Genomic DNA, 25,548 nt, shown 5'->3' with positions numbered 1-25,548 from the left:
TCGTGTTAGTCTGTAACAGTGTTGTGGGAGTCCAGTCCAGGGTTTCATCGTGTTAGTCTGTAACAGTGTTGTGGGAGTCCAGTCCAGGGTTTCATCATGTTAGTCTGTAACAGTGTTGTGGTAGTCCAGTCCAGGGTTTCATCATGTTAGTCTGTAACAGTGTTGTGGTAGTCCAGTCCAGGGTTTCATCATGTTAGTCTGTAACAGTGTTGTGGTAGTCCAGTCCAGGGTTTCATCGTGTTAGTCTGTAACAGTGTTGTGGTAGTCCAGTCCAGGGTTTCATCGTGTTAGTCTGTAACAGTGTTGTGGCAGTCCAGTCCAGGGTTTCATCATGTTAGTCTGTAACAGTCCAGTCCAGGGTTTCATCATGTTAGTCTGTAACAGTGTTGTGGTAGTCCAGTCCAGGGTTTCATCATGTTAGTCTGTAACAGTGTTGTGGTAGTCCAGTCCAGGGTTTCATCATGTTAGTCTGTAACAGTGTTGTGGTAGTCCAGTCCAGGGTTTCATCATGTTAGTCTGTAACAGTGTTGTGGTAGTCCAGTCCAGGGTTTCATCGTGTTAGTCTGTAACAGTGTTGTGGTAGTCCAGTCCAGGGTTTCATCATGTTAGTCTGTAACAGTGTTGTGGTAGTCCAGTCCAGGGTTTCATCATGTTAGTCTGTAGCAGTGTTGTGGGAGTCCAGTCCAGGGTTTCATCATGTTAGTCTGTAACAGTGTTGTGGTAGTCCAGTCCAGGGTTTCATCATGTTAGTCTGTAACAGTGTTGTGGGAGTCCAGTCCAGGGTTTCATCATGTTAGTCTGTAACACTCCAGTCCAGGGTTTCAGCATGTTAGTCTGTAACAGTGTTGTGGTAGTCCAGTCCAGGGTTTCATCATGGTAGTCCAGTCCAGGGTTTCATCATGTTAGTGTGTAACAGTCCAGTCCAGGGTTTCATCATGTTAGTCTGTAACAGTGTTGTGGTAGTCCAGTCCAGGGTTTCATCATGTTAGTCTCTAACAGTGTTGTGGTTGTCCAGTCCAGGGTTTCATCATGTTGGTCTGTAACAGTGTTGTGGTAGTCCAGTCCAGGGTTTCATCATGTTAGTCTGTAACAGTGTTGTGGTAGTCCGGTCCAGGGTTTCATCATGTTAGTCTGTAACAGTGTTGTGGTAGTCCGGTCCAGGGTTTCATCATGTTAGTCTGTAACAGTGTTGTGGTAGTCCAGTCCAGGGTTTCATCATGTTAGTCTGTAACAGTGTTGTGGTAGTCCAGTCCAGGGTTTCATCATGTTAGTCTGTAACAGTGTTGGAGTCCAGTCCAGGGTTTCATCATGTTAGTCTGTAACAGTGTTGTGGTAGTCCAGTCCAGGGTTTCATCATGTTAGTCTCTAGCGCTACATGGCTGATTCAAATAAAGCTTGATGAGTTGGTTATTTGAATCAGCTGTGTAGTCCTTGGGTAAAAACAACTACATGTGTACCCAGGAGGCATCAGTTTAACAAACCCTGGTCTAAACCACTGAAAAAAGTGTTTTTATTCAGATATGGTTGTTAATCCACTTACACAAAAGGGTCATTAACATGTTTTTGTGCTACCATGCAGTGTTGCCCAGAGGGTTAGAATAAAAAACAACAGAAAGACGTTTCCATGGAAAATACACCTTTATATTCTGTGTGTTTTTAATGTACATCATGGTAGGCTAAGCTCAGACCAAGTGGACGTACTCTGGTGCTGCTACCCCGTTGTGGACAGTGAGCGCACCAGGGTTGTCCAGAGCGAAGCAGGGATGAACGTAGTGTAGGAAGCTACAGTAGAAGGTGTGGAGGTGTTGTTCCAGCTCTACGTTGAAGAAGGACAGGATCCCTCTCTCATAGTTCAGACTGAGACCGATCCTCACAGGGTTCACCGTTATCCGGATGTCTGGGCTCCAGCCGCTGTGGAGGAACTCATACTTGTGTCTGGAGAGGGGGAGACAGAATGTGGGGGAGGGGAGGAATGGGGAGACAGAATGGGGGAAAGGGGAGACAGGAAGGGGGAGACAGAATAGAGGGGAGGAAGGGGGAGACAGAATGTGGGGGAGGGGAGGAAGGGGGAGACAGAATGGGGGAGAGGGGAGGAAGGGGGAGACAGAATAGAGGAGAGGAAGGGGGAGACAGAATAGAGGAGAGGAAGGGGGAGACAGAATGGGGAGAGGGGAGGAAGGGGGAGACAGAATAGAGGAGAGGAAGGGGGAGAAGGGAGGACGGGGGAGACAGAATGGGGGAGAGGGGAGGGGAGGAAGGGGGAGACAGAATGGAGGAGGAAGGGGAGATAAAATGGAGGGGTGGAAGGGGGAGACGAGACAGAATGGAGGAGGAAGGGGAGATAAAATGGAGGGGTGGAAGGGGGAGACGAGACAGAATGGAGGAGGAAGGGGAGATAAAATGGCGGGGGGGAGAGGAAAACAGAATGGAAGTAATGATGACATTTAGAAAATGATGGTTCTATGTGACTTGTTACACATATACTTCTATATACACTCAGTGGCCAGTTTATTAGGTACACCACTACGTTCGCTCCTACAGACAGTGAGTCACATGGCCGTGGCTTGCGATATAAATCAGCCAGACACATTGTTACTGTTAGAATGGGCAAAACAAGTGACCTATGCGACTGAGCGTGGTGTGATCGTCGGTTCCCAGGCACGCCAGATCCAGTACCTCGAACAGCCTCCTAGGGTTTACCGAGAATATGGTGCAACAAACATCCAGTCAACCGTCCTGCGGGCGAAAACAACTAGTCGATGAGAGAGGTCAAAGGAGAATGACGCAAGCTAACAGGCGGGCCACAAACAGACAAATAAAGGCGCTGTACAACAGTGGTGTGCAGAACGGCATCTTGGAACACACAATTTGTTGGTCCTTGTCATGGGCGGGCTTTTGCAGCAGACGACCACACTGGGTTTCACTCCCATCTGCTAAAAACGAGAAGCAGAGGCTCCAGTGGACACGTGATCACAGGACAATTGAGGAGTGGACAAACATCGCCTGGTCCGACGAATCCCGGTTCCTGTTGTGTCATGCTGATGGCAGAGTCAGGATTTGGCCGAAGCAGCAGGCTGGTGGTGTACTGGTGTGGGGAACACATTAGGTCCCTTGATACCAATTGCGCAGCGATTGAATGCCACACCCCGAATAATTCAGTCTGTTCTGGAGGCAAAGGGTCCGACCTGGTACTAGATGGGTGGTACCTAATAAACTGGCCACTGAGTGTACAGGATATAGAAGAAGAAGAATGTGACAGGAAGTCGTACTTGCGTCTGGATGGAATGGAAGAGAGGGGAGGAAGGGGGAGACTGATGTCATTAAGACCATACAATGTTATGTGACTTACACTTAACTCATTCATAACATGTAGCCTACAGATATGGTATGTCTGTGTTGTGATAATATAACATAAGTAACAATACAATCATTTTTAGCAGATGCTTTAAAGCGACATACAGTTAAAAGATTTCTGGATGGTTTTCCCGGATACAGATTAGACTAGTCCTGTACAAAACATCATTATCAATTGAGAATCTCCATTGAACATAACCTTTTAGGTCCAGGCCTAGTCATAATCTCTGTCAGGGAAATGAACCCTTAGGCTTCCTGGTCCCAACGCTATGAAACCCGACCAATAATGTCACAGTAAATTACTACATGAGACCCTTGATGCAGGAATCAAATGGTGTTGTATCTTTATCTTAAACTAGCAGTACCATGGGGAGACAGTATGTACATCCTCAAACCAACACTGTATCTTAAACTAGTAGTACCATGGGGAGACAGTATGTACATCCTCAAACCAACACTGTATCTTAAACTAGCAGTACCATGGGGAGACAGTATGTACACCCTCAACACAACACTGTATCTTAAACTAGCAGTACCATGGGGAGACAGTATGTACATCCTCAACCCAACACTGTATCTTAAACTAGCAGTACCCTGGGGAGACAGTATGTACATCCTCAACCCAACACTGTATCTTAAACTAGCAGTACCATGGGGAGACAGTATGTACATCCTCAACCCAACACTGTATCTTAAACTAACAGTACCATGGGGAGACAGTATGTACATCCTCAACACTGTATCTTAAACTAGCAGTACCATGGGGAGACAGTATGTACATCCTCAACACTGTATCTTAAACTAGCAGTACCATGGGGAGACAGTATGTACATCCTCAACACTGTATCTTAAACTAGCAGTACCATGGGGAGACAGTATGTACATCCTCAAACCCAACACTGTATCTTAAACTAGCAGTACCATGGGGAGACAGTATGTACATCCTCAACCCAACACTGTATCTTAAACTAACAGTACCATGGGGAGACAGTATGTACATCCATTAACCCAACACTGTATCTTAAACTAGCAGTACCATGGGGAGACAGTATGTACATCCTCAACCCAATACTGTATCTTAAACTAGCAGTACCATGGGGAGACAGTATGTACATCCTCAACACTGTATCTTAAACTAGCAGTACCATGGGGAGACAGTATGTACACCCTCAACCCAACACTGTATCTTAAACTAACAGTACCATGGGGAGACAGTATGTACATCCTCAACACTGTATCTTAAACTAGCAGTACCATGGGGAGACAGTATGTACACCCTCAACCCAACACTGTATCTTAAACTAACAGTACCATGGGGAGACAGTATGTACATCCTCAACCCAACACTGTATCTTAAACTAGCAGTACCCTGGGGAGACAGTATGTACATCCTCAACACTGTATCTTAAACTAGCAGTACCATGGGGAGACAGTATGTACATCCTCAAACCAACACTGTATCTTAAACTAACAGTACCATGGGGAGACAGTATGTACATCCTCAATCCAATACTGTATCTTAAACTAGCAGTACCATGGGGAGACAGTATGTACATCCTCAACACTGTATCTTAAACTAACAGTACCATGGGGAGACAGTATGTACATCCTCAACACTGTATCTTAAACTAACAGTACCATGGGGAGACAGTATGTACATCCTCAACCCAACACTGTATCTTAAACTAGCAGTACCCTGGGGAGACAGTATGTACATCCTCAACACTGTATCTTAAACTAGCAGTACCATGGGGAGACAGTATGTACATCCTCAAACCAACACTGTATCTTAAACTAACAGTACCATGGGGAGACAGTATGTACATCCTCAATCCAATACTGTATCTTAAACTAGCAGTACCATGGGGAGACAGTATGTACATCCTCAACACTGTATCTTAAACTAACAGTACCATGGGGAGACAGTATGTACATCCTCAACACTGTATCTTAAACTAACAGTACCATGGGGAGACAGTATGTACATCCTCAACACTGTATCTTAAACTAGCAGTACCATGGGGAGACAGTATGTACACCCTCAACCCAACACTGTATCTTAAACTAGCAGTACCATGGGGAGACAGTATGTACATCCTCAACACTGTATCTTAAACTAGCAGTACCATGGGGAGACAGTATGTACATCCTCAACCCAATACTGTATCTTAAACTAACAGTACCATGGGGAGACAGTATGTACATCCTCAACCAAACACTGTATCTTAAACTAGCAGTACCATGGGGAGACAGTATGTACACCCTCAACCCAACACTGTATCTTAAACTAGCAGTACCATGGGGAGACAGTATGTACATCCTCAATCCAATACTGTATCTTAAACTAACAGTACCATGGGGAGACAGTATGTACATCCTCAACACTGTATCTTAAGCTAACAGTACCATGGGGAGACAGTATGTACATCCTCAACACTGTATCTTAAACTAGCAGTACCATGGGGAGACAGTATGTACATCCTCAATCCAATACTGTATCTTAAACTAACAGTACCATGGGGAGACAGTATGTACATCCTCAACACTGTATCTTAAACTAGCAGTACCATGGGGAGACAGTATGTACATCCTCAAACCCAACACTGTATCTTAAACTAGCAGTACCATGGGGAGACAGTATGTACATCCTCAAACCCAACACTGTATCTTAAACTAGCAGTACCAGGGGGAGACAGTATGTACATCCTCAACACTGTATCTTAAACTAGCAGTACCATGGGGAGACAGTATGTACATCCTCAAACCAACACTGTATCTTAAACTAACAGTACCATGGGGAGACAGTATGTACATCCTCAAACCCAACACTGTATCTTAAACTAGCAGTACCATGGGGAGACAGTATGTACATCCTCAACACTGTATCTTAAACTAGCAGTACCATGGGGAGACAGTATGTACATCCTCAAACCAACACTGTATCTTAAACTAACAGTACCATGGGGAGACAGTATGTACATCCTCAAACCAACACTGTATCTTAAACTAACAGTACCATGGGGAGACAGTATGTACATCCTCAAACCAACACTGTATCTTAAACTAACAGTACCATGGGGAGACAGTATGTACATCCTCAACACTGTATCTTAAACTAGCAGTACCATGGGGAGACAGTATGTACATCCTCAAACCAACACTGTATCTTAAACTAGCAGTACCATGGGGAGACAGTATGTACACCCTCAACCCAACACTGTATCTTAAACTAGCAGTACCATGGGGAGACAGTATGTACATCCTCAACACTGTATCTTAAACTAGCAGTACCATGGGGAGACAGTATGTACATCCTCAACACTGTATCTTAAACTAACAGTACCATGGGGAGACAGTATGTACATCCTCAAACCCAACACTGTATCTTAAACTAGCAGTACCATGGGGAGACAGTATGTACACCCTCAACCCAACACTGTATCTTAAACTAACAGTACCATGGGGAGACAGTATGTACATCCTCAACCCAACACTGTATCTTAAACTAACAGTACCATGGGGAGACAGTATGTACATCCTCAAACCAACACTGTATCTTAAACTAACAGTACCATGGGGAGACAGTATGTACATCCTCAACACTGTATCTTAAACTAGCAGTACCATGGGGAGACAGTATGTACATCCTCAACCCAACACTGTATCTTAAACTAGCAGTACCATGGGGAGACAGTATGTACATCCTCAACACTGTATCTTAAACTAGCAGTACCATGGGGAGACAGTATGTACACCCTCAACCCAACACTGTATCTTAAACTAACAGTACCATGGGGAGACAGTATGTACACCCTCAACCCAACACTGTATCTTAAACTAGCAGTACCATGGGGAGACAGTATGTACATCCTCAACCCAACACTGTATCTTAAACTAGCAGTACCATGGGGAGACAGTATGTACATCCTCAAACCAACAGTGTATCTTAAACTAGCAGTACCATGGGGAGACAGTATGTACATCCTCAACACTGTATCTTAAACTAACAGTACCATGGGGAGACAGTATGTACACCCTCAACCCAACACTGTATCTTAAACTAGCAGTACCATGGGGAGACAGTATGTACACCCTCAACCCAACACTGTATCTTAAACTAGCAGTACCATGGGGAGACAGTATGTACATCCTCAACACTGTATCTTAAACTAGCAGTACCATGGGGAGACAGTATGTACATCCTCAACACTGTATCTTAAACTAACAGTACCATGGGGAGACAGTATGTACATCCTCAAACCCAACACTGTATCTTAAACTAGCAGTACCATGGGGAGACAGTATGTACACCCTCAACCCAACACTGTATCTTAAACTAACAGTACCATGGGGAGACAGTATGTACATCCTCAACCCAACACTGTATCTTAAACTAACAGTACCATGGGGAGACAGTATGTACATCCTCAAACCAACACTGTATCTTAAACTAACAGTACCATGGGGAGACAGTATGTACATCCTCAACACTGTATCTTAAACTAGCAGTACCATGGGGAGACAGTATGTACATCCTCAACCCAACACTGTATCTTAAACTAGCAGTACCATGGGGAGACAGTATGTACATCCTCAACACTGTATCTTAAACTAGCAGTACCATGGGGAGACAGTATGTACATCCTCAACCCAACACTGTATCTTAAACTAACAGTACCATGGGGAGACAGTATGTACACCCTCAACCCAACACTGTATCTTAAACTAGCAGTACCATGGGGAGACAGTATGTACACCCTCAACCCAACACTGTATCTTAAACTAGCAGTACCATGGGGAGACAGTATGTACACCCTCAACACTGTATCTTAAACTAGCAGTACCATGGGGAGACAGTATGTACACCCTCAACCCAACACTGTATCTTAAACTAACAGTACCATGGGGAGACAGTATGTACACCCTCAACCCAACACTGTATCTTAAACTAGCAGTACCATGGGGAGACAGTATGTACATCCTCAACCCAACACTGTATCTTAAACTAGCAGTACCATGGGGAGACAGTATGTACATCCTCAAACCAACAGTGTATCTTAAACTAGCAGTACCATGGGGAGACAGTATGTACATCCTCAACACTGTATCTTAAACTAACAGTACCATGGGGAGACAGTATGTACACCCTCAACCCAACACTGTATCTTAAACTAGCAGTACCATGGGGAGACAGTATGTACACCCTCAACACTGTATCTTAAACTAGCAGTACCATGGGGAGACAGTATGTACATCCTCAAACCAACACTGTATCTTAAACTAGCAGTACCATGGGGAGACAGTATGTACATCCTCAATCCAACACTGTATCTTAAACTAACAGTACCATGGGGAGACAGTATGTACATCCTCAACCCAACACTGTATCTTAAACTAGCAGTACCATGGGGAGACAGTATGTACATCCTCAATCCAATACTGTATCTTAAACTAACAGTACCATGGGGAGACAGTATGTACACCCTCAAACCAACACTGTATCTTAAACTAGCAGTACCATGGGGAGACAGTATGTACATCCTCAACACTGTATCTTAAACTAACAGTACCATGGGGAGACAGTATGTACATCCTCAAACCAACACTGTATCTTAAACTAGCAGTACCATGGGGAGACAGTATGTACATCCTCAACCCAACACTGTATCTTAAACTAGCAGTACCATGGGGAGACAGTATGTACATCCTCAAACCAACACTGTATCTTAAACTAGCAGTACCATGGGGAGACAGTATGTACATCCTCAACACTGTATCTTAAACTAGCAGTACCATGGGGAGACAGTATGTACATCCTCAACACTGTATCTTAAACTAGCAGTACCATGGGGAGACAGTATGTACACCCTCAACACTGTATCTTAAACTAGCAGTACCATGGGGAGACAGTATGTACATCCTCAACACTGTATCTTAAACTAACAGTACCATGGGGAGACAGTATGTACATCCTCAACACTGTATCTTAAACTAACAGTACCATGGGGAGACAGTATGTACATCCTCAACACTGTATCTTAAACTAACAGTACCATGGGGAGACAGTATGTACATCCTCAACACTGTATCTTAAACTAACAGTACCATGGGGAGACAGTATGTACATCCTCAAACCAACACTGTATCTTAAACTAACAGTACCATGGGGAGACAGTATGTACATCCTCAACACTGTATCTTAAACTAACAGTACCATGGGGAGACAGTATGTACATCCTCAACACAACACTGTATCTTAAACTAGCAGTACCATGGGGAGACAGTATGTACATCCTCAACCCAATACTGTATCTTAAACTAGCAGTACCATGGGGAGACAGTATGTACATCCTCAACACAACACTGTATCTTAAACTAGCAGTACCATGGGGAGACAGTATGTACATCCTCAAACCAACACTGTATCTTAAACTAACAGTACCATGGGGAGACAGTATGTACATCCTTAACCCAACACTGTATCTTAAACTAGCAGTACCATGGGGAGACAGTATGTACATCCTCAACACTGTATCTTAAACTAGCAGTACCATGGGGAGACAGTATGTACATCCTTAACCCAACACTGTATCTTAAACTAGCAGTACCATGGGGAGACAGTATGTACATCCTCAAACCAACACTGTATCTTAAACTAGCAGTACCATGGGGAGACAGTATGTACATCCTCAACACTGTATCTTAAACTAGCAGTACCATGGGGAGACAGTATGTACACCCTCAACACTGTATCTTAAACTAGCAGTACCATGGGGAGACAGTATGTACATCCTCAACACTGTATCTTAAACTAGCAGTACCATGGGGAGACAGTATGTACATCCTCAACACTGTATCTTAAACTAACAGTACCATGGGGAGACAGTATGTACATCCTCAAACCAACACTGTATCTTAAACTAACAGTACCATGGGGAGACAGTATGTACATCCTCAATACTGTATCTTAAACTAACAGTACCATGGGGAGACAGTATGTACATCCTCAACCCAATACTGTATCTTAAACTAACAGTACCATGGGGAGACAGTATGTACATCCTCAATACTGTATCTTAAACTAACAGTACCATGGGGAGACAGTATGTACATCCTCAACCCAACACTGTATCTTAAACTAACAGTACCATGGGGAGACAGTATGTACATCCTCAACACTGTATCTTAAACTAGCAGTACCATGGGGAGACAGTATGTACATCCTCAACACTGTATCTTAAACTAGCAGTACCATGGGGAGACAGTATGTACATCCTCAACACTGTATCTTAAACTAGCAGTACCATGGGGAGACAGTATGTACATCCTCAACCCAACACTGTATCTTAAACTAGCAGTACCATGGGGAGACAGTATGTACATCCTCAAACCAACACTGTATCTTAAACTAACAGTACCATGGGGAGACAGTATGTACACCCTCAACCCAACACTGTATCTTAAACTAACAGTACCATGGGGAGACAGTATGTACATCCTCAACCAAACACTGTCACTGGGCCAAATAAAACCCTTTTACTGCCAAAGAGAGGATTAGCAGGGGATATGAGACGTGTGTATTGTCAGGTTCTGCGTAGGCAGTAGGTACTCTCTCTCTCGCCCTTCTCTCTCTCGCCCTTCTCTCTCCTCTCACACACTTTGAGGTGGTGGTGTTTCATGTTGAGACGTCTCAGTGAATGATCTCCTAGTAAAGAGACAGTTCCACAGTCCTGTTTAGTGCCAGGAATAGTAGAGTTGCTATGGCAACAGCAGCTATAAGGTAACGGTATTCTATGGGCTTTTTCACAGGAATAAAAACAACTTGACTTGTCACTTCTGCCTCAGAAAAGGTTTAGGAGGCGAAATGTGAGAAGAAGCGAGCCAAGCGCTTCAAGGAAGGGGAGAGATATTTTAACGACCAAAAATCTCCTTGGCTGGCCTACTTTTCAGACAGTGTGTGGTAATGATGAACCCTGTGGGAAGATAAGCATACATCTCCCTCTGGGAAGCCATGCAGTGGTAGTGGTGAGTCAGCTGAATTTAAAGCACCGCCAGGAGTCAGCCCTCTAGAACAGTGTTAAACAACTCCCAGTCTGTCCAGTAGTCAGCTGAATTTAAAACACCGCCAGGAGTCAGCCCTCTAGAACAGTGTTAAACAACTCCCAGTCTGTCCAGTAGTCAGCTGAATTTAAAACACCGCCAGGAGTCAGCCCTCTAGAACAGTGTTAAACAACTCCCAGTCTGTCCAGTAGTCAGCTGAATTTAAAACACCGCCAGGAGTCAGCCCTCTAGAACAGTGTTAAACAACTCCCAGTCTGTCCAATTAGTCAGCTGAATTTAAAACACCGCCAGGAGTCAGCCCTCTAGAACAGTGTTTACCAACTCCCAGTCTGTCCAATAGTCAGCTGAATTTAAAGCACCGCCAGGAGTCAGCCTTCTAGAACAGTGTTTACCAACTCCCAGTCTGTCCAGTAGTCAGCTGAATATAAAGCACCGCCAGGAGTCAGCCTTCTAGAACAGTGTTTACCAACTCCCAGTCTGTCCAGTAGTCAGCTGAATATAAAGCACCGCCAGGAGTCAGCCCTCTAGAACAGTGTTAAACAACTCCCAGTCTGTCCAGTAGTCAGCTGAATTTAAAGCACCTCCAGGAGTCAGCCCTCTAGAACAGTGTTAAACAACTCCCAGTCTGTCCAGTAGTCAGCTGAATTTAAAACACCGCCAGGAGTCAGCCCTCTAGAACAGTGTTTACCAACTCCCAGTCTGTCCAGTAGTCAGCTGAATATAAAGCACCTCCAGGAGTCAGCCCTCTAGAACAGTGTTAAACAACTCCCAGTCTGTCCAGGAGTCAGCTGAATTTAAAACACCGCCAGGAGTCAGCCCTCTAGAACAGTGTTAAACAACTCCCAGTCTGTCCAGTAGTCAGGTGAAAGACCCTGTTTGAGGACTTTCTGTGATTGTAGTGTGTGTTGCCTTGTTGTGATTGTAGTGTGTGTTGCCTTGCCTCCCTAATCTTACTTCATTTGCACACACTGTATATAGACTTTTCTACTGTATTATTGACTGTAAATTTGTTTATTCCATGTGTAACTCTGTGTTGTTGTTTGTGTCACACTGCTTTGCTTTATATTGGCCAGGTCGCAGTTGTAAATGAGAACTTGTTCTCAACTGGCCTACCTGGTTAAATAAGGGAGGGAGGGAGGGAGGGCAGGTTGGCTCCTCCCAGGTAAGAGTTAGTGATAGGTTAGGGGTCAGGTTAGGTGAGGGGTCAGGTTAGCGGTTAGAGGTTAGGGTTTCTCACCTGGATGGGGTGAGGACATGTCTCATGCACCAGGACGTGTTGGGTCCTCCCAGGTAAGAGTTAGTGATAGGTTAGGGGTTAGAGGTTAAGGTTTCTCACCTGGATGGGGTGAGGACATGTCTCATGCACCAGGATGTATTTGTTCCTCCCAGGTAGGAGTTTCTCTGAGTATCTTCATAGGCCACTCCAATCCTGTACTCTGTGTCCTCCTCCAGTTCCACCTCCCAGTAATGTCTGCCTCTCACAGGGATCAGGTCCCCTAACACAGCTACACACCTGGACCAAACACACACTATCAGAGGGAGGAGACACAACTACACACACACCTACACACTACACACACCTACACAGTACACACACAACACACACACCTATACAGTACACACACCTACGCATTCACAGCACACCTACACACACACACACACACACACACCTACACAGTACACACCTACACACTACACATTCACAGCACACTACACAGGATGAGTACACACACAACACACACACCTACACATTCACAGCACACTACACAGGATGAGTACACTCACATTTTCAGATGTTTAGTTTTGAAAGCAACAGTAAATCTCCCATGTGATTAACAGATCTCTATTAGCTGAGGTGTTCAGCAGGTGTAACCCGCCTGGTTGGTCTGTCTACCTGGCGAAGGTGTTGTCGTCGAAGGTCATGGCGGAGAGCGGGAGCTCCTCGTCTCCGTAGAACATGGAGAAGCCGTCCTCAGAGATGGACAGACAGGGGTGGGCTGTGTCCTGCAGCAGGTGGAAGATGGTTCCTACACACACAGTAACAACCTCACTGTCTGGTCTTGACAACTATAAAGGTGCTATGAGACAGAATAATATTTGACACTGAACAACATTAACTAAACATACTACAGCGTCAGGACATGGAGGTCTCTCCTCTCACCTGTAGTAGAGACAGTAAAAGCCTCGCTCCTGTCACTGGGTCCTCCGATGTTGACAGCTCTGACGTAGATGAGGTACTGTCTTCCTGACTGCAGCTGGATCAGACTCTCACAGGTAGGAACAGCCACGATGGACCTGCAGGGAGAACCAATCACATTACAGACCTGCAGGGAGAACCAATCACATTATAGACCAGGAGGGAGAACCAATCACATTAATCAAATCACATTGTATTGGTCACATACACATATTTAGCAGATGTTATTGCGGGTGTTGCGAAATGCTTGTGTTCCTAGCTCCAACAGTGCAGTAATATCCAGCAATTCACAACAATACACACAAATCTAAAAGTAAAATAATGGAATTAAGAATTAAATATTAGATTGAGCAACGTCGGAGTGGCATTGACTAAAATACAGTAGAATAGAATACAGTATATACATATGAGATGAGTAAAGCAGTATGTAAACATTATTAAAGTGGCGAGTGATTCAGACCTGCAGGGAGAACCAATCACATTACAGACCTGCAGGGAGAACCAATGGGGAGTAGAACGGATGTCAACTCTTTGTCAGTTTAGTCAATTCAGGAAGTGGATTAAAATTCGCATTTTATATTGAAACTTCAGTGTGTGCGTTTATGTGTGTGAGTGTTTATGTGTGTTATGTTTACGGGCGTGTGTGGGGGTGTGAGAGTGCATGTGTGTATTTCTTACTCAGTGACCCCACTCTGTCCATCAGTGCCTGTCTCACTCAGCTCTACGGTGTAGGAGTCGACTGGGTTGGTGTTTCCTGACTCCCAGCGAATCAGAGCGGCTTCCGGACAACTGCTACACTCCCTCTGTCTGATGACTGGTGGAGATGGGACTGGAGGGGGAGGAGAAGAGGGAGATACAGGGGGATTAAAGAGGTAGAGAGGTGAGAGAGCACAGCATTAAAATAGTGCAACCCATTGTATTCAGTTGTGTCTTCCACTGACACATTCCTATTGAAAACCACTGTTAGTCAGTTTGAACGTGGTGTTCCCTGTAACAGGCCCATGGTTTTACCTGTCACGTAGACAGCCTTCTCACTGGCAGGGCTGATGCCTGTAGTATTGGTAGCTGTGACCCAGAACTCATACTGCACGTTAGGTAGCAGCTCTCCTACACTACAGTGGGTTTCCTTTACCTTCACATTAGACACTGAGGAGGAGAGACAACTCACTTCAATCATTTACAACATTACAACAATGCATTATAAAGTTTTATTAAAGCCTTATACCTGATGGTTTTAAGTAAAGTAACCATAGTCTCCCTCATAGGGGAATAGTTGATTCAATTAGATTCAATTAATCCTTTTAGAGAGATTGAACATTCCAAATAGTACACCCAATATATTGTCTCTGTGTTGGTCCATAATGTCATGAAACATTCAACTGGAATGTCTGTCTATGTTATGTTCTGAATCTATATTCAGATTCTAGGTTCTCATTCTATGTTTTACAGGTTCTGATTCTATGTTACATGTTCTGATTCTATGTTTTACAGGTTGTGATTCTATGTTATATGTTCTGATTCTATGTTTTACTTTTTTTCTATGTTTTGATTCTACATTCTGATTCTATGTCCTGATTCTATGTTTTACAGGTTGTGACTACTATTTCCAGATTCTATATTCAGATTCTATGTCCAGATTCTATGTTCTGATTCTACATTTTGATTCTATATTCCGATTCTACATTCTGATTCTATGTTCTGATTCTACATTCCGATTCTACATTCTGATTCTATGTCCTGATTCTATGTTCTGATTCTACATTCCGATTCTCCATTCTGATTCTCTGTCCTGATTCTAAGCTGTACTGGTTGTGGTTGTACTAGTTGCTACCATCAGGCCCCTTGGTGCTGTCTGCAGCTGGTGTGTCCTCCAGGACAGGTCTGTAGTAGAGCTCGTAGTATTCCACAGAGTCGTCTGAGAACAGGCTCCAGCACACACGCAGAGACGTCCGCGTGGCCGAGTTAGACACCTGGGGGTTGATGACCGGGGCAGATGGGGCTGAAATGACACAACAAACACATCAAGATGAAGATCAGTACCGTGATCGTGACATTACAGAGAGAGAGGAATACCTTTATGTGAATTAGTTTGTACTCCATTGATGTTTTATTTTCCTCCACAGAGGTTTATTTCATGGTCTTGCCACTTTTTCTAAGTGACTGTGACAACATAATACTAAGTCTCTATTTCATTGATTTTCACACTGCGCCCCCCTCCCCCCTTCTAATTTTAAACACAAAGGACTTTATTAATTAAGACCATTTTATTACAGGATTTTTCTACATTTTGAAACTTCTCTGAAATGTGTGTCCTTCCGTGGAATCAGAGATTCTGAGAAACAAAACAAAGCTGTTGGAGGTGTGTCACCAAGTGAATCAAAGATAGACACACGTCACAGACTAGTGCATTACTAATGACACCCCATTCCCTGCAGTGCAGTACCTTGGACGAGATCTTTAAAGGCCCTGGTCAACACGATATAGGGAACAGGGCCCTGGTCAACACTATATAGGGAACAGGGCCCTGGTCAACACGATATAGGGAACAGGGCCCTGGTCAACACGATATAGGGAACAGGGCCCTGGTCAACACTATATAGGGAACAGGGCCCTGGTCAACACTATATAGGGAACAGGGCCCTGGTCAACACTATATAGGGAACAGGGCCCTGGTCTTCAAGACAGACTGACATCACAGCCATAATCTCTTTTCAGACAGACTGACATCACAGCCATAATCTCTCTTCAAGACAGACTGCCGTCACAGCCATAATCTCTCTTCAAGACAGACTGATATCACAGCCATAATCTCTCTTCAAGACAGACTGATATCACAGCCATAATCTCTTTTCAGACAGACTGATGTCACAGCCATAATCTCTCTTCAAGACAGACTGCCGTCACAGCCATAATCTCTCTTCAAGACAGACTGACATCACAGCCACAATCTCTCTTCAAGACAGACTGCCGTCACAGCCATAATCTCTTTTCAGACAGACTGACATCACAGCCATAATCTCTCTTCAAGACAGACTGATGTCACAGCCATAATCTCTTTTCAGACAGACTGATGTCACAGCCAGCCTCAACAAGCATTAGCTACAGAAGCAGTATGGAGATGGGATGTGTCCCAAATGGCACCCTATTCAGTGCACTGCTTTTGACCAATAGGCTCTGGTCCAACGTAGTGTTCTATATAGGGAATAGAAGGCCATTTGAGACACAATCATTGACTCAGTCAAACTTCAGCAGAATGAAAGCATCCCTCGAAAGTGCCTGAATCATCACTCCAGTGGCCTTATGTAATTAAATACATCAGGGAAATGAAATCACTTTTTTCATCAAAGTCATTTGTTTCTAAGCAACCAAACCCCCCTAGCTAACCTCCATGTATATAAAAGGTAGAGTTTGGAGTCTGGAAGGATTTCTCTGGGGCTCTGCTCTGTTCCAAGCTCATACTCTTAGTCTAAATCAGGGATGGGCAACTTTGATGGGGGGGGGGGGGGCACAAAAAATCTGAAATCTGAACTCATGGGGGGCCTGCAGTGGCTTGCGGGTCTACATATCCACATCCATACCCACACCTTGCCAGCAAAACATTTTAGCGGCCCCCCTCTTGACAACGGAGAGAACAAGTTTTTAAGAGTTAATTTCTTGTACATTTCCTACACATTTTGGCATGACGCGTAAAGAACATTTTGTCGTTTTAAAGCAAGAATGCGGCAAATCTACATATTTTGCCATGAGGGCGGGGAGAAGATTTTGCAATTTTATAACACATTTCATGCAATTCTACTCATTTTGCCATGGGGCGGAGAGAAACATTTGCAGTTTTACATCTTATTTCCTGCAATTCTAGACATTTTGGCACAGAATGGAGAGAGATGTTTGAGTCCCCTGACCAAAATACAAAAAATTATGTTTTTTATTTTAGACTTTGTAAATTGATCAGTTGCCCATCCATGGCCTAAATCTAATTGCGTTTAAAATATATATATATGTAACATTTATTTAACTAGGTAAGTCAGTTAAGAACAAATTCTTATTTACAATGACGGCCTACCCCGGCCAAACCCGGACGACACTGGGCCAATTGTGCGCCACCCTATGGGACTCCCAATCACGACCGCCAGTCTGTTTATAAAAATCACAGATGTATCAACCGAGGCCAGAAATCACGGGATGGAAATGTCTGTACATTAAATGTACTATGTTATTCTGAATAAACCGGTTTTAAGAATATAATTATGTGATCAGAGGGGGATGTAAAAAACGAAAATAAAAATGTTTTGACGAATGTATGAATGGATGGATGGCAGTGGAGGCTGCTGAGGGGAGGACGGCTCATAATAACGTCTGGAACGGAGAGAATGGAATCAAACATATGGAAACCATGTGTTGATGTATTTGATACCATTCCACTGATTCCGATCCAGTCATTACCACGAGCACATCCTCCCTGATTAAGATGCCACCAACCTCCTGTGGTGAATGGATGGATGAGTGTATGGATGGATGGGTGGGTGGGTGGAAGGAAGGAAGGATGAATGGATGGGTGGGTGTATGGAAGGATGAATGGATGGGTGGGTGTATGGAAGGATGAATGGATGGGTGGATGGGTGTATGGAAGGATTAATGGATGGGTGGATGGGTGTATGGAAGGAGGGGTTGATTGATGGGTAGGTAGGTGGGTGTATGGAAGGAGGGGTTGATTGATGGGTAGGTAGGTGGGTGTATGGAAGGAGGGGTTGATTGATGGGTAGGTAGGTGGGTGTATGGAAGGAGGGGTTGATTGATGGGTAGGTAGGTGGGTGTATGGAAGGATGGGTTGATTGATGGGTAGGTAGGTGGGTGTATGGAAGGAGGGGTTGATTGATGGGTAGGTAGGTGGGTGTATGGAAGGAGGGGTTGATTGATGGGTAGGTAGGTGGGTGTATGGAAGGAGGGGTTGATTGATGGGTAGGTAGGTGGGTGTATGGAAGGAGGGGTTGATTGATGTGCGGGTGGGTGTATGGAAGGATGGGTTGATTGATTGATCAGACCTGGTACGATGTTGATGGAGTCCATCATGGTCTTGACGTCTGACAGGTCAGTGAGGGGCATGTCAAACTCCAGAGAGGTCACCAGCGTCAGGTCAGGCTTCTCCTTTGCAAACTCCTCAATTCTGATTCGGCAAACAAAACATCAATCAGCAAAAACCTTGATTCTGAATGGACAAAACGCACCCAAGTCAGCAAACTCCTTGATTGTGATTGGACAAACAAAACACCTGTCAGCAAACTCCTCAATTCTGATTAGGCAAACAAAACATCAATCAGCAAAAACAACCTTGATTCTGAATGGACAAAACGCACCCAAGTCAGCACACTCCTTGATTGTGATTGGACAAAAAAAAAACCTGTCAGCAAACTTCTCAATTCTGATTGGACAAACAGACCTGTATTCAGTGAGGTGAAACGTTCAGAACGTTGCATATAGAAAAGGAATGAATAGAGCTGACAAGATGCCCAATTCTACACAACGAAAAATCATACCTGTTCTACAAAATTGATTTCTATCCGAAAACGTTTTGTAACGTCGCAACCTTCTGAACATAGCCCACCTAAAACGACACTGAAATGAACATGGGATGTAGCGTCATGCGTCGTCATGCTATTCAAAACACAAGCTATGTCAACAAACCCTCTTCAACATCAAACACATTCATTATACTGCTTAGGTTCAAATTAGTTGAATTAGTTGGCTAATTAGGATCGGAAGCTATTTTGGTTTCAGAATGAGCGTTGATGACATCAAACATAACCTGATATATTATGCTAATGAAACAGTCCTAATCAGGTTGTTACACGGTTCACAGCAAATCACATGATTACACTGTTATTAACCAGACTCACTACCATGCAGTTGTAAACAAACACTTATAATAGTTTCGTTATAGCCCGGTCCCAGATCTCTTTGTGCCTTGCCAACTCCTATGGTCATGGTCAAGCAACAAGATAACACAAATGGATCAAGCATGTTGGCAAGAGAACAAACAGATCTGGGACCAGGATAAAATGGATCTGGAACCAGGATAAAATGAGTCTGGAACCAGGATAAAATGGATCTGGAACCAGGATAAAATGGATCTGGAACCAGGATCAAATGGATCTGGAACCAGAATTAAATGGATCTGGAACCAGAATAAAATGGATCTGGAACCAGGATAAAATGGGTCTGGAACCAGGATAAAATGGATCTGGGACCAGGTTAAAATGGGTCTGGAACCAGGATAAAATGGATCTGGAACCAGGATAAAATGGATCTGGAACCAGGATAAAATCGGTCTGGAACCAGGATAAAATGGATCTGGGACCAGGTTAAAATGCGTCTGGAACCAGGATAAAATGGATCTGGGACCAGCATAAAATGGATCTGGAACCAGGATAAAATGGGTCTGGGACCAGCATAAAATGGATCTGGAACCAGGATAAAATGGGTCTGGGACCAGCATAAAATGGATCTGGAACCAGGATAAAATGGATCTGGAGCCAGGCTAGTTCGGTTATACTCTCAGGCTAGCAATGTTAGTTTCTTTACAGTATAATATAGTATAGCATAGTATAGTGATGTTGTAGTCTCAGGCAGCAGTATTAATCTCCTTGAAGTACTTTACCTCTTCATGGTGGGCATAACAGCCTGTCAAGGAAAAGTTCACAACATCAAAAGTCAACCAGTGGTCATTAACATTTTAAGGTTCATAAAACCTTTAACTGGCAGATTAAAACATCACAAAGACCACAGAATATACACTCGGTGGCCAGTTTAGGTTATTAGGTACACCACCCCGTTCACGAAAATGGTTCGCTCCTACAGACAGTGAGTCAAGTGGCCAGGGCTTGCTATTTAAAGCAGGCAGACAGGCATTGAGGCATTCAGTTACTGTTCGATTGAACGTTAGAATGGGCTAAACGAGTGACCTAAGCAGATTTTAACGTGGTATGATCGTCATTGCCAGGTGCGCCGGTTCCTGTATCTCAGAAACGGCTGTCCTCCTGGGCTTTTCACTCACGACAGTGTCTAGGGTTTACCCAGAATGGTGTGACAAACAAAAAACATAACTCATAGCAAAACAAAGTTATCATAAACTTTTAAATGTTTCAAAGTTATTTCAAGTTATAAAGCTATATGAGCAATTCAATGATTTAATCTTGAATAAGTCATTGTGACGACCCACTACAACAGACCTGTAGAAAGAGTCGTTTGTCCTCGGTGCGGTACAGTTCCTGGGCGGTCTCAATCAGGTCCTTGGATGCGTCCAGGGTGCGTCCGCAGCCCAGCAGCTGAGTGTACAAGGCCTCCAACTTCCTCTTCTTCTCCTCCGCCAGCGCAGCGGCTCGATCCTCGTGACGATGGGACAACGTCTGTAGGACATCGTTGCAGTGCTGCTCCAGGTGTTGCTCCTGACGACCAAAATTCTCCTGAAAGATATGAAACGTTTCATTAAGCGAGGGTCAGGGGCTCCCAAACGGGGGTGAAAACCCGTGGATGTGTCTTTGTTATGTGTGTACTGTGGTTGTCGTGTCAGTGATAGTGGTTGCTGTGTCAGTAGTAGTGGTTGTCGTGTCAGTGATAGTGGTTGCTGTGTCAGTAATAGTGGTTGTTTTGTCAGTAATGGTGGTTGTTTTGTCAGTAGTAACGGTTGTTTTGTCAGTAATAGTGGTTGTTTTGTCAGTAGTAGCGGTTGTTTTGTCAGTAATAGTGGTTGTTGTGTCAGTAATAGTGGTTGTTGTGTCAGTAATAGTGGTCGTTGTGTCAATAATAGTGGTTGTTGTGTCAGTAATGGTGGTTGTTGTGTCAGTAATAGTAGTGGTTGTTGTGTCAGTAGTAGTGGTTGCTGTGTCAGTAGTAGTGGTTGTTGTGTCAGTAATAGTGGTTGTTGTGTCAGTAATAGTGGTTGTTGTGTCAGTAATAGTGGTTGTTGTGTCAGTAATAGTGGTTGCTGTGTCAGTAGTAGTGGTTGTTGTGTCAGTAATAGTGGTTGTTGTGTCAGTGATAGTGGTTGCTGTGTCAGTAATAGTGGTTGTTGTGTCAGTAGTAGTGGTTGTTGTGTCAGTAATAGTGGTTGTTGTGTCAGTAATAGTGGTTGTTGTGTCAGTAGTAGTGGTTGTTGTGTCAGTAATAGTGGTTGTTGTGATAGTGGTTGTTGTGTCAGTAATAGTGGTTGTTGTGTCAGTAGTAGTGGTTGCTGTGTCAGTAGTAGTGGTTGTTGTGTCAGTGATAGTGGTTGTTGCGTCAGTAGTAGCGGTTGTTGTGTCAGTAATAGTGGTTGTTGTGATAGTGGTTGTTGTGTCAGTAATAGTGGTTGTTGTGATAGTGGTTGTTGTGTCAGTAATAGTGGTTGTTGTGATAGTGGTTGTTGTGTCAGTAATAGTGGTTGTTGTGTCAGTAATGGTGGTTGTTGTGTCAGTAATAGTGGTTGTTGTGTCAGTAGTATGGGGCCACAGTGTCTCCTGACCGCTCCTGTCTCAGCCTCCAGTATTTATGCTGCAGTAGTTTGTGTCGGGGGGCTAGGGTCAGTTGGTTATACCTGGAGTACTTCTCCTGTCTTATCCAGTGTCCTGTGTGAATTTAAGTATGCTCTCTCTAATTCTCTCGTTCTCTCTTTTTTTCTCTCTCTCTGAGAACCTGAGCCCTAGGACCATACGTCAGGACTACCGGGCATGATGATTCCTTGCTGTCCCCAGTCCGCCTGGCCTTGCTGCTATTCCAGTTTCAACTGTTCTGCCTGCGGTTATGGAACCGCCACCTGTCCCAGACCTGTTGTTTTTCAACTCTTAATGATCGTCTATGAAAAGCCAACTGAAAATTATTGTGTCAGTTGTGTCAGTAATAGTGGTTGTTGTGATAGTGGTTGTTGTGTCAGTGATAGTGGTTGTTGTGTCAGTAATAGTGGTTGCTGTGTCAGTAGTAGTGGTTGCTGTGTCAGTAATAGTGGTTGTTGTGTCAGTAGTAGTGGTTGCTGTGTCAGTAGTAGTGGTTGCTGTGTCAGTAGTAGTGGTTGTTGTGTCAGTAATAGTGGTTGTTGTCTCAGTTATAGTGGTTGCTGTGTCAGTAATAGTGGTTGTTGTGTCAGTAGTAGTGGTTGTTGTGTCAGTAGTAGTGGTTGTTGTGTCAGTAGTCGTGGTTGTTGCGTCAGTAGTAGTGGTTGTGTCAGTAATAGTGGTTGTTGTACCTCCACAGTGAGGAAGATCTCTTCTAGATGTCCTGCAAAGTTCTCCATCTCCACCACCTTCTCCTCCAACTTAGTCCTGATGTTATTCACCTTGTTCTGATGGCACAGCAGAAATGAACTCTTACAGAGGGTCAAGGGTCGCCTGAATGCAAATCTGTTTGTGCTCTCGCCAACTTCTGTTGTGCCGTCACGCCAAACAATGCCTGTAGAAGTTGGCAGGAGAGCACACACAGACTGGCACTCAGGCTAGATTAAGGGTATATTCACATGGAATTAACACACACACACCTTCCCCTTCCTCCGACTCATCACACACCTTCCCCTTCCTCCGACTCATCACACACCTTCTCTACCTCTGACTCATCACACACCCTCCTCTACCTCTGACTCAACACACACCCTCCTCTACCTCCGACTCATCACACACCTTCCTCTACCTCCGACTCATCACACACCCTCCTCTACCTCCGACTCATCACACACCCTCCCCTTCCTCCGACTCAATACACATCTTCCCCTTCCTCCGACTCATCACACACCTTCTCTACCTCTGACTCATCACACACCCTCCTCTACCTCCGACTCAACACACACCCTCCTCTACCTCCGACTCATCACACACCTTCCTCTACCTCCGACTCATCACACACCCTCCTCTACCTCCGACTCATCACACACCCTCCCCTTCCTCCGACTCAACACACACCCTCCTCTACCTCCGACTCATCACACACCCTCCTCTACCTCTGACTCATCACACACCCTCCTCTACCTCCGACTCAACACACATCCTCCTCTACCTCTGACTCATCACACACCTTCCCCTACCTCCGACTCAACACACACCTTCCCCTTTCTCCGACTCAACACACACCCTCCCCTACCTCCGACTCATCACACACCCTCCTCTACCTCCGACTCAACACACACCCTCCCCTACCTCTGACTCATCACACACCCCACCCTACCTCCGACTCAACACACACCCTCCCCTACCTCTGACTCATCACACACCCCACCCTACCTCCGACTCAACACACACCCTCCCCTTCCTCCGACTCACCACACACCCTCCCCTACCTCCGACTCCTTGTGCTCCTCAAACACGTCATCGTGTTCGTCCACAGAGCTGTCAGGTGATGGAGTTCCCTCCTCATCTGAAGACGGGACATACGCCTCAAACCTGATGATGATTGCTTTATTGTATCCGTTATTAAATGATTGATGCATGCAACATGTCATGCAAAGATTACATACATAGTGCATTAGACACCGGGGATGGGGATAGCCTTGGTAACAGTAGCCTTGAGGTTTGGGAGGTGGGCCAGTAACCAGAGGTTTGCCGGTTCGAACCCCTGAACCCCTGGAAATTTTGAGGGAGTGAGCCGGAAGCCGGAGGATCCTGTACACTACCTACTACTGCTGTGCCCTTGAGCAAGGCACTTTACCCCTAAGTACCCCTCGCAGCCTGTGATGTTTGTGTTGTGTATCAGGTTGGGTAACTGTGACAGCAACAAATAAAATAAAAATATCTTTGCAAATGGACCAATAAAGCAAGTGTTGTATTACGGACCTTAGAGAGTCGTTGGTATCCGTGGAGAAACGCTGGGAGGTAGAGGACAACACTCTAGTCTCTGTTCTCTCTGACACCACTACGAAGGCCTCTTTGGTAGGGAGATCCCTGTTCACCTCCTCCTCCTTCACCTCCTCCTGGTGCTCCTCCCCACGCTCCTCGTCTCCACTCAGCACCTCCTCAGTGATGACATCCAGCCTGCTTCCTGTGAAGACCTCATACAGGTCCATGATGGGAGGAGGAGGGTGGAGGTACTGTGGTGGACTGGGCAATCAAATGAAACATGTCAGATTCATATTTTTCCACTAAGGATCAGGATCCCACTGGAAGTAAGTATTGTCAATATTTTGATGTTCTATTTACCCAACATTAACCAACCAGTCATTCACTTGTGTAAATTTGATATGCTTTATGTACCTTTAAAAATAAGTATAAATATTCAATTAGTTAACTTATGGAAGCCATGCAAAGAGTTCATTATTTGCAATCAAAACAAGTATGATTCATAGTCTTAATGTTTAGAAAAACACTTGTTCAGAAAGAACTGTACACAGTGATGACAGTTAAAGGAGGGTTTGCTTCTCGAACATCCTGCACCTCTGTCAAAACATTGATCAGGCATGCTGTACACATAAACGTAACACACCATTTAAACTATGCTGGAGTTTCAGATTTATTTGCTATAACTATGACTAGATATATCAGTTATTATCGCCTAGTTGTTACTAAATCAAAAACACTGGTTAAGTTTACCTTGGTGATAAATTATCCAATAACTCCCCCAGCAACGTCGATTCAGGGCGACCATTGACAGTGTTTTTGACAGGCTAACCAAGGAAGCAAATACAGTTTGTGACAAATATAGCAGGAACCCCAACTGTTATGCACACAGATCAAGTGTCAGCATGGGTATTTTGACATAGTGCCAAAATCTGCCTTTAGTCGCTTAATAGAGTGATAATATTGTATTTAATCGAATAGTATTTGATTGTGAATGTGGTCATTATTTTCTTAAAGGTGACACATTGTATCAAATAGTCAAATCTCTTGGCATAAATCCTTGATACGTTATAGCGAATCAAATTAGCTGTGGAATTCCCCCTGAGCATGTGACGGAAAGGTCTAAGTTGAAGATAAAGAGAACGCCAC

At 44.4% G+C, this 25,548-nt stretch overlaps 1 protein-coding gene across 1 annotated transcript; it reads right to left on the bottom strand.

Moving 5' to 3' along the window:
- Positions 1 to 1,517: 1,517 nt before the first annotated feature.
- LOC129834855 (fibronectin type III and SPRY domain-containing protein 2-like) lies at positions 1,518 to 25,514 on the bottom strand. Its single transcript, XM_055900183.1, has 14 exons — positions 25,153 to 25,514; positions 24,400 to 24,663; positions 23,907 to 24,009; positions 22,827 to 22,922; positions 20,839 to 21,072; positions 20,268 to 20,290; positions 18,655 to 18,776; positions 15,444 to 15,611; positions 14,624 to 14,758; positions 14,291 to 14,441; positions 13,577 to 13,710; positions 13,310 to 13,442; positions 12,752 to 12,928; positions 1,518 to 1,935 (listed from the first exon to the last, which is right to left on the bottom strand). Exons 2-14 carry the CDS (start codon positions 24,627 to 24,629, stop codon positions 1,683 to 1,685), a joined length of 1,959 nt encoding a protein of 652 aa, XP_055756158.1. The 5' UTR covers positions 24,630 to 24,663; positions 25,153 to 25,514; the 3' UTR covers positions 1,518 to 1,682.
- Between the last annotated feature and the right edge of the window lie 34 nt (positions 25,515 to 25,548).

This window comes from Salvelinus fontinalis, chromosome 35 (genome assembly GCF_029448725.1).
Source record: "Salvelinus fontinalis isolate EN_2023a chromosome 35, ASM2944872v1, whole genome shotgun sequence".
Classification (NCBI taxonomy): domain Eukaryota; kingdom Metazoa; phylum Chordata; class Actinopteri; order Salmoniformes; family Salmonidae; genus Salvelinus; species Salvelinus fontinalis.
Note: the sequence above shows the minus strand (reverse complement) of the source record. Positions and strands in the feature narration are given on the sequence as shown.

What these genes read in the sequence shown, in the direction of transcription:
- LOC129834855 (XM_055900183.1), bottom strand. Translation starts at nt 24,629, where the DNA reads ATGGACCTGTATGAGGTCTTCACAGGAAGCAGGCTGGATGTCATCACT. An exon ending in ACAAACGACTCTTTCTACAG is followed by an intron (nt 20,291 to 20,838) that starts GTCTGTTGTAGT and finishes TTTCCTTGACAG; the next exon opens with GCTGTTATGCCCACCATGAA. An exon ending in CATGTCCTCACCCCATCCAG is followed by an intron (nt 1,936 to 12,751) that starts GTGAGAAACCTT and finishes CCCCCTCTCCAG; the next exon opens with ACACAAGTATGAGTTCCTCC.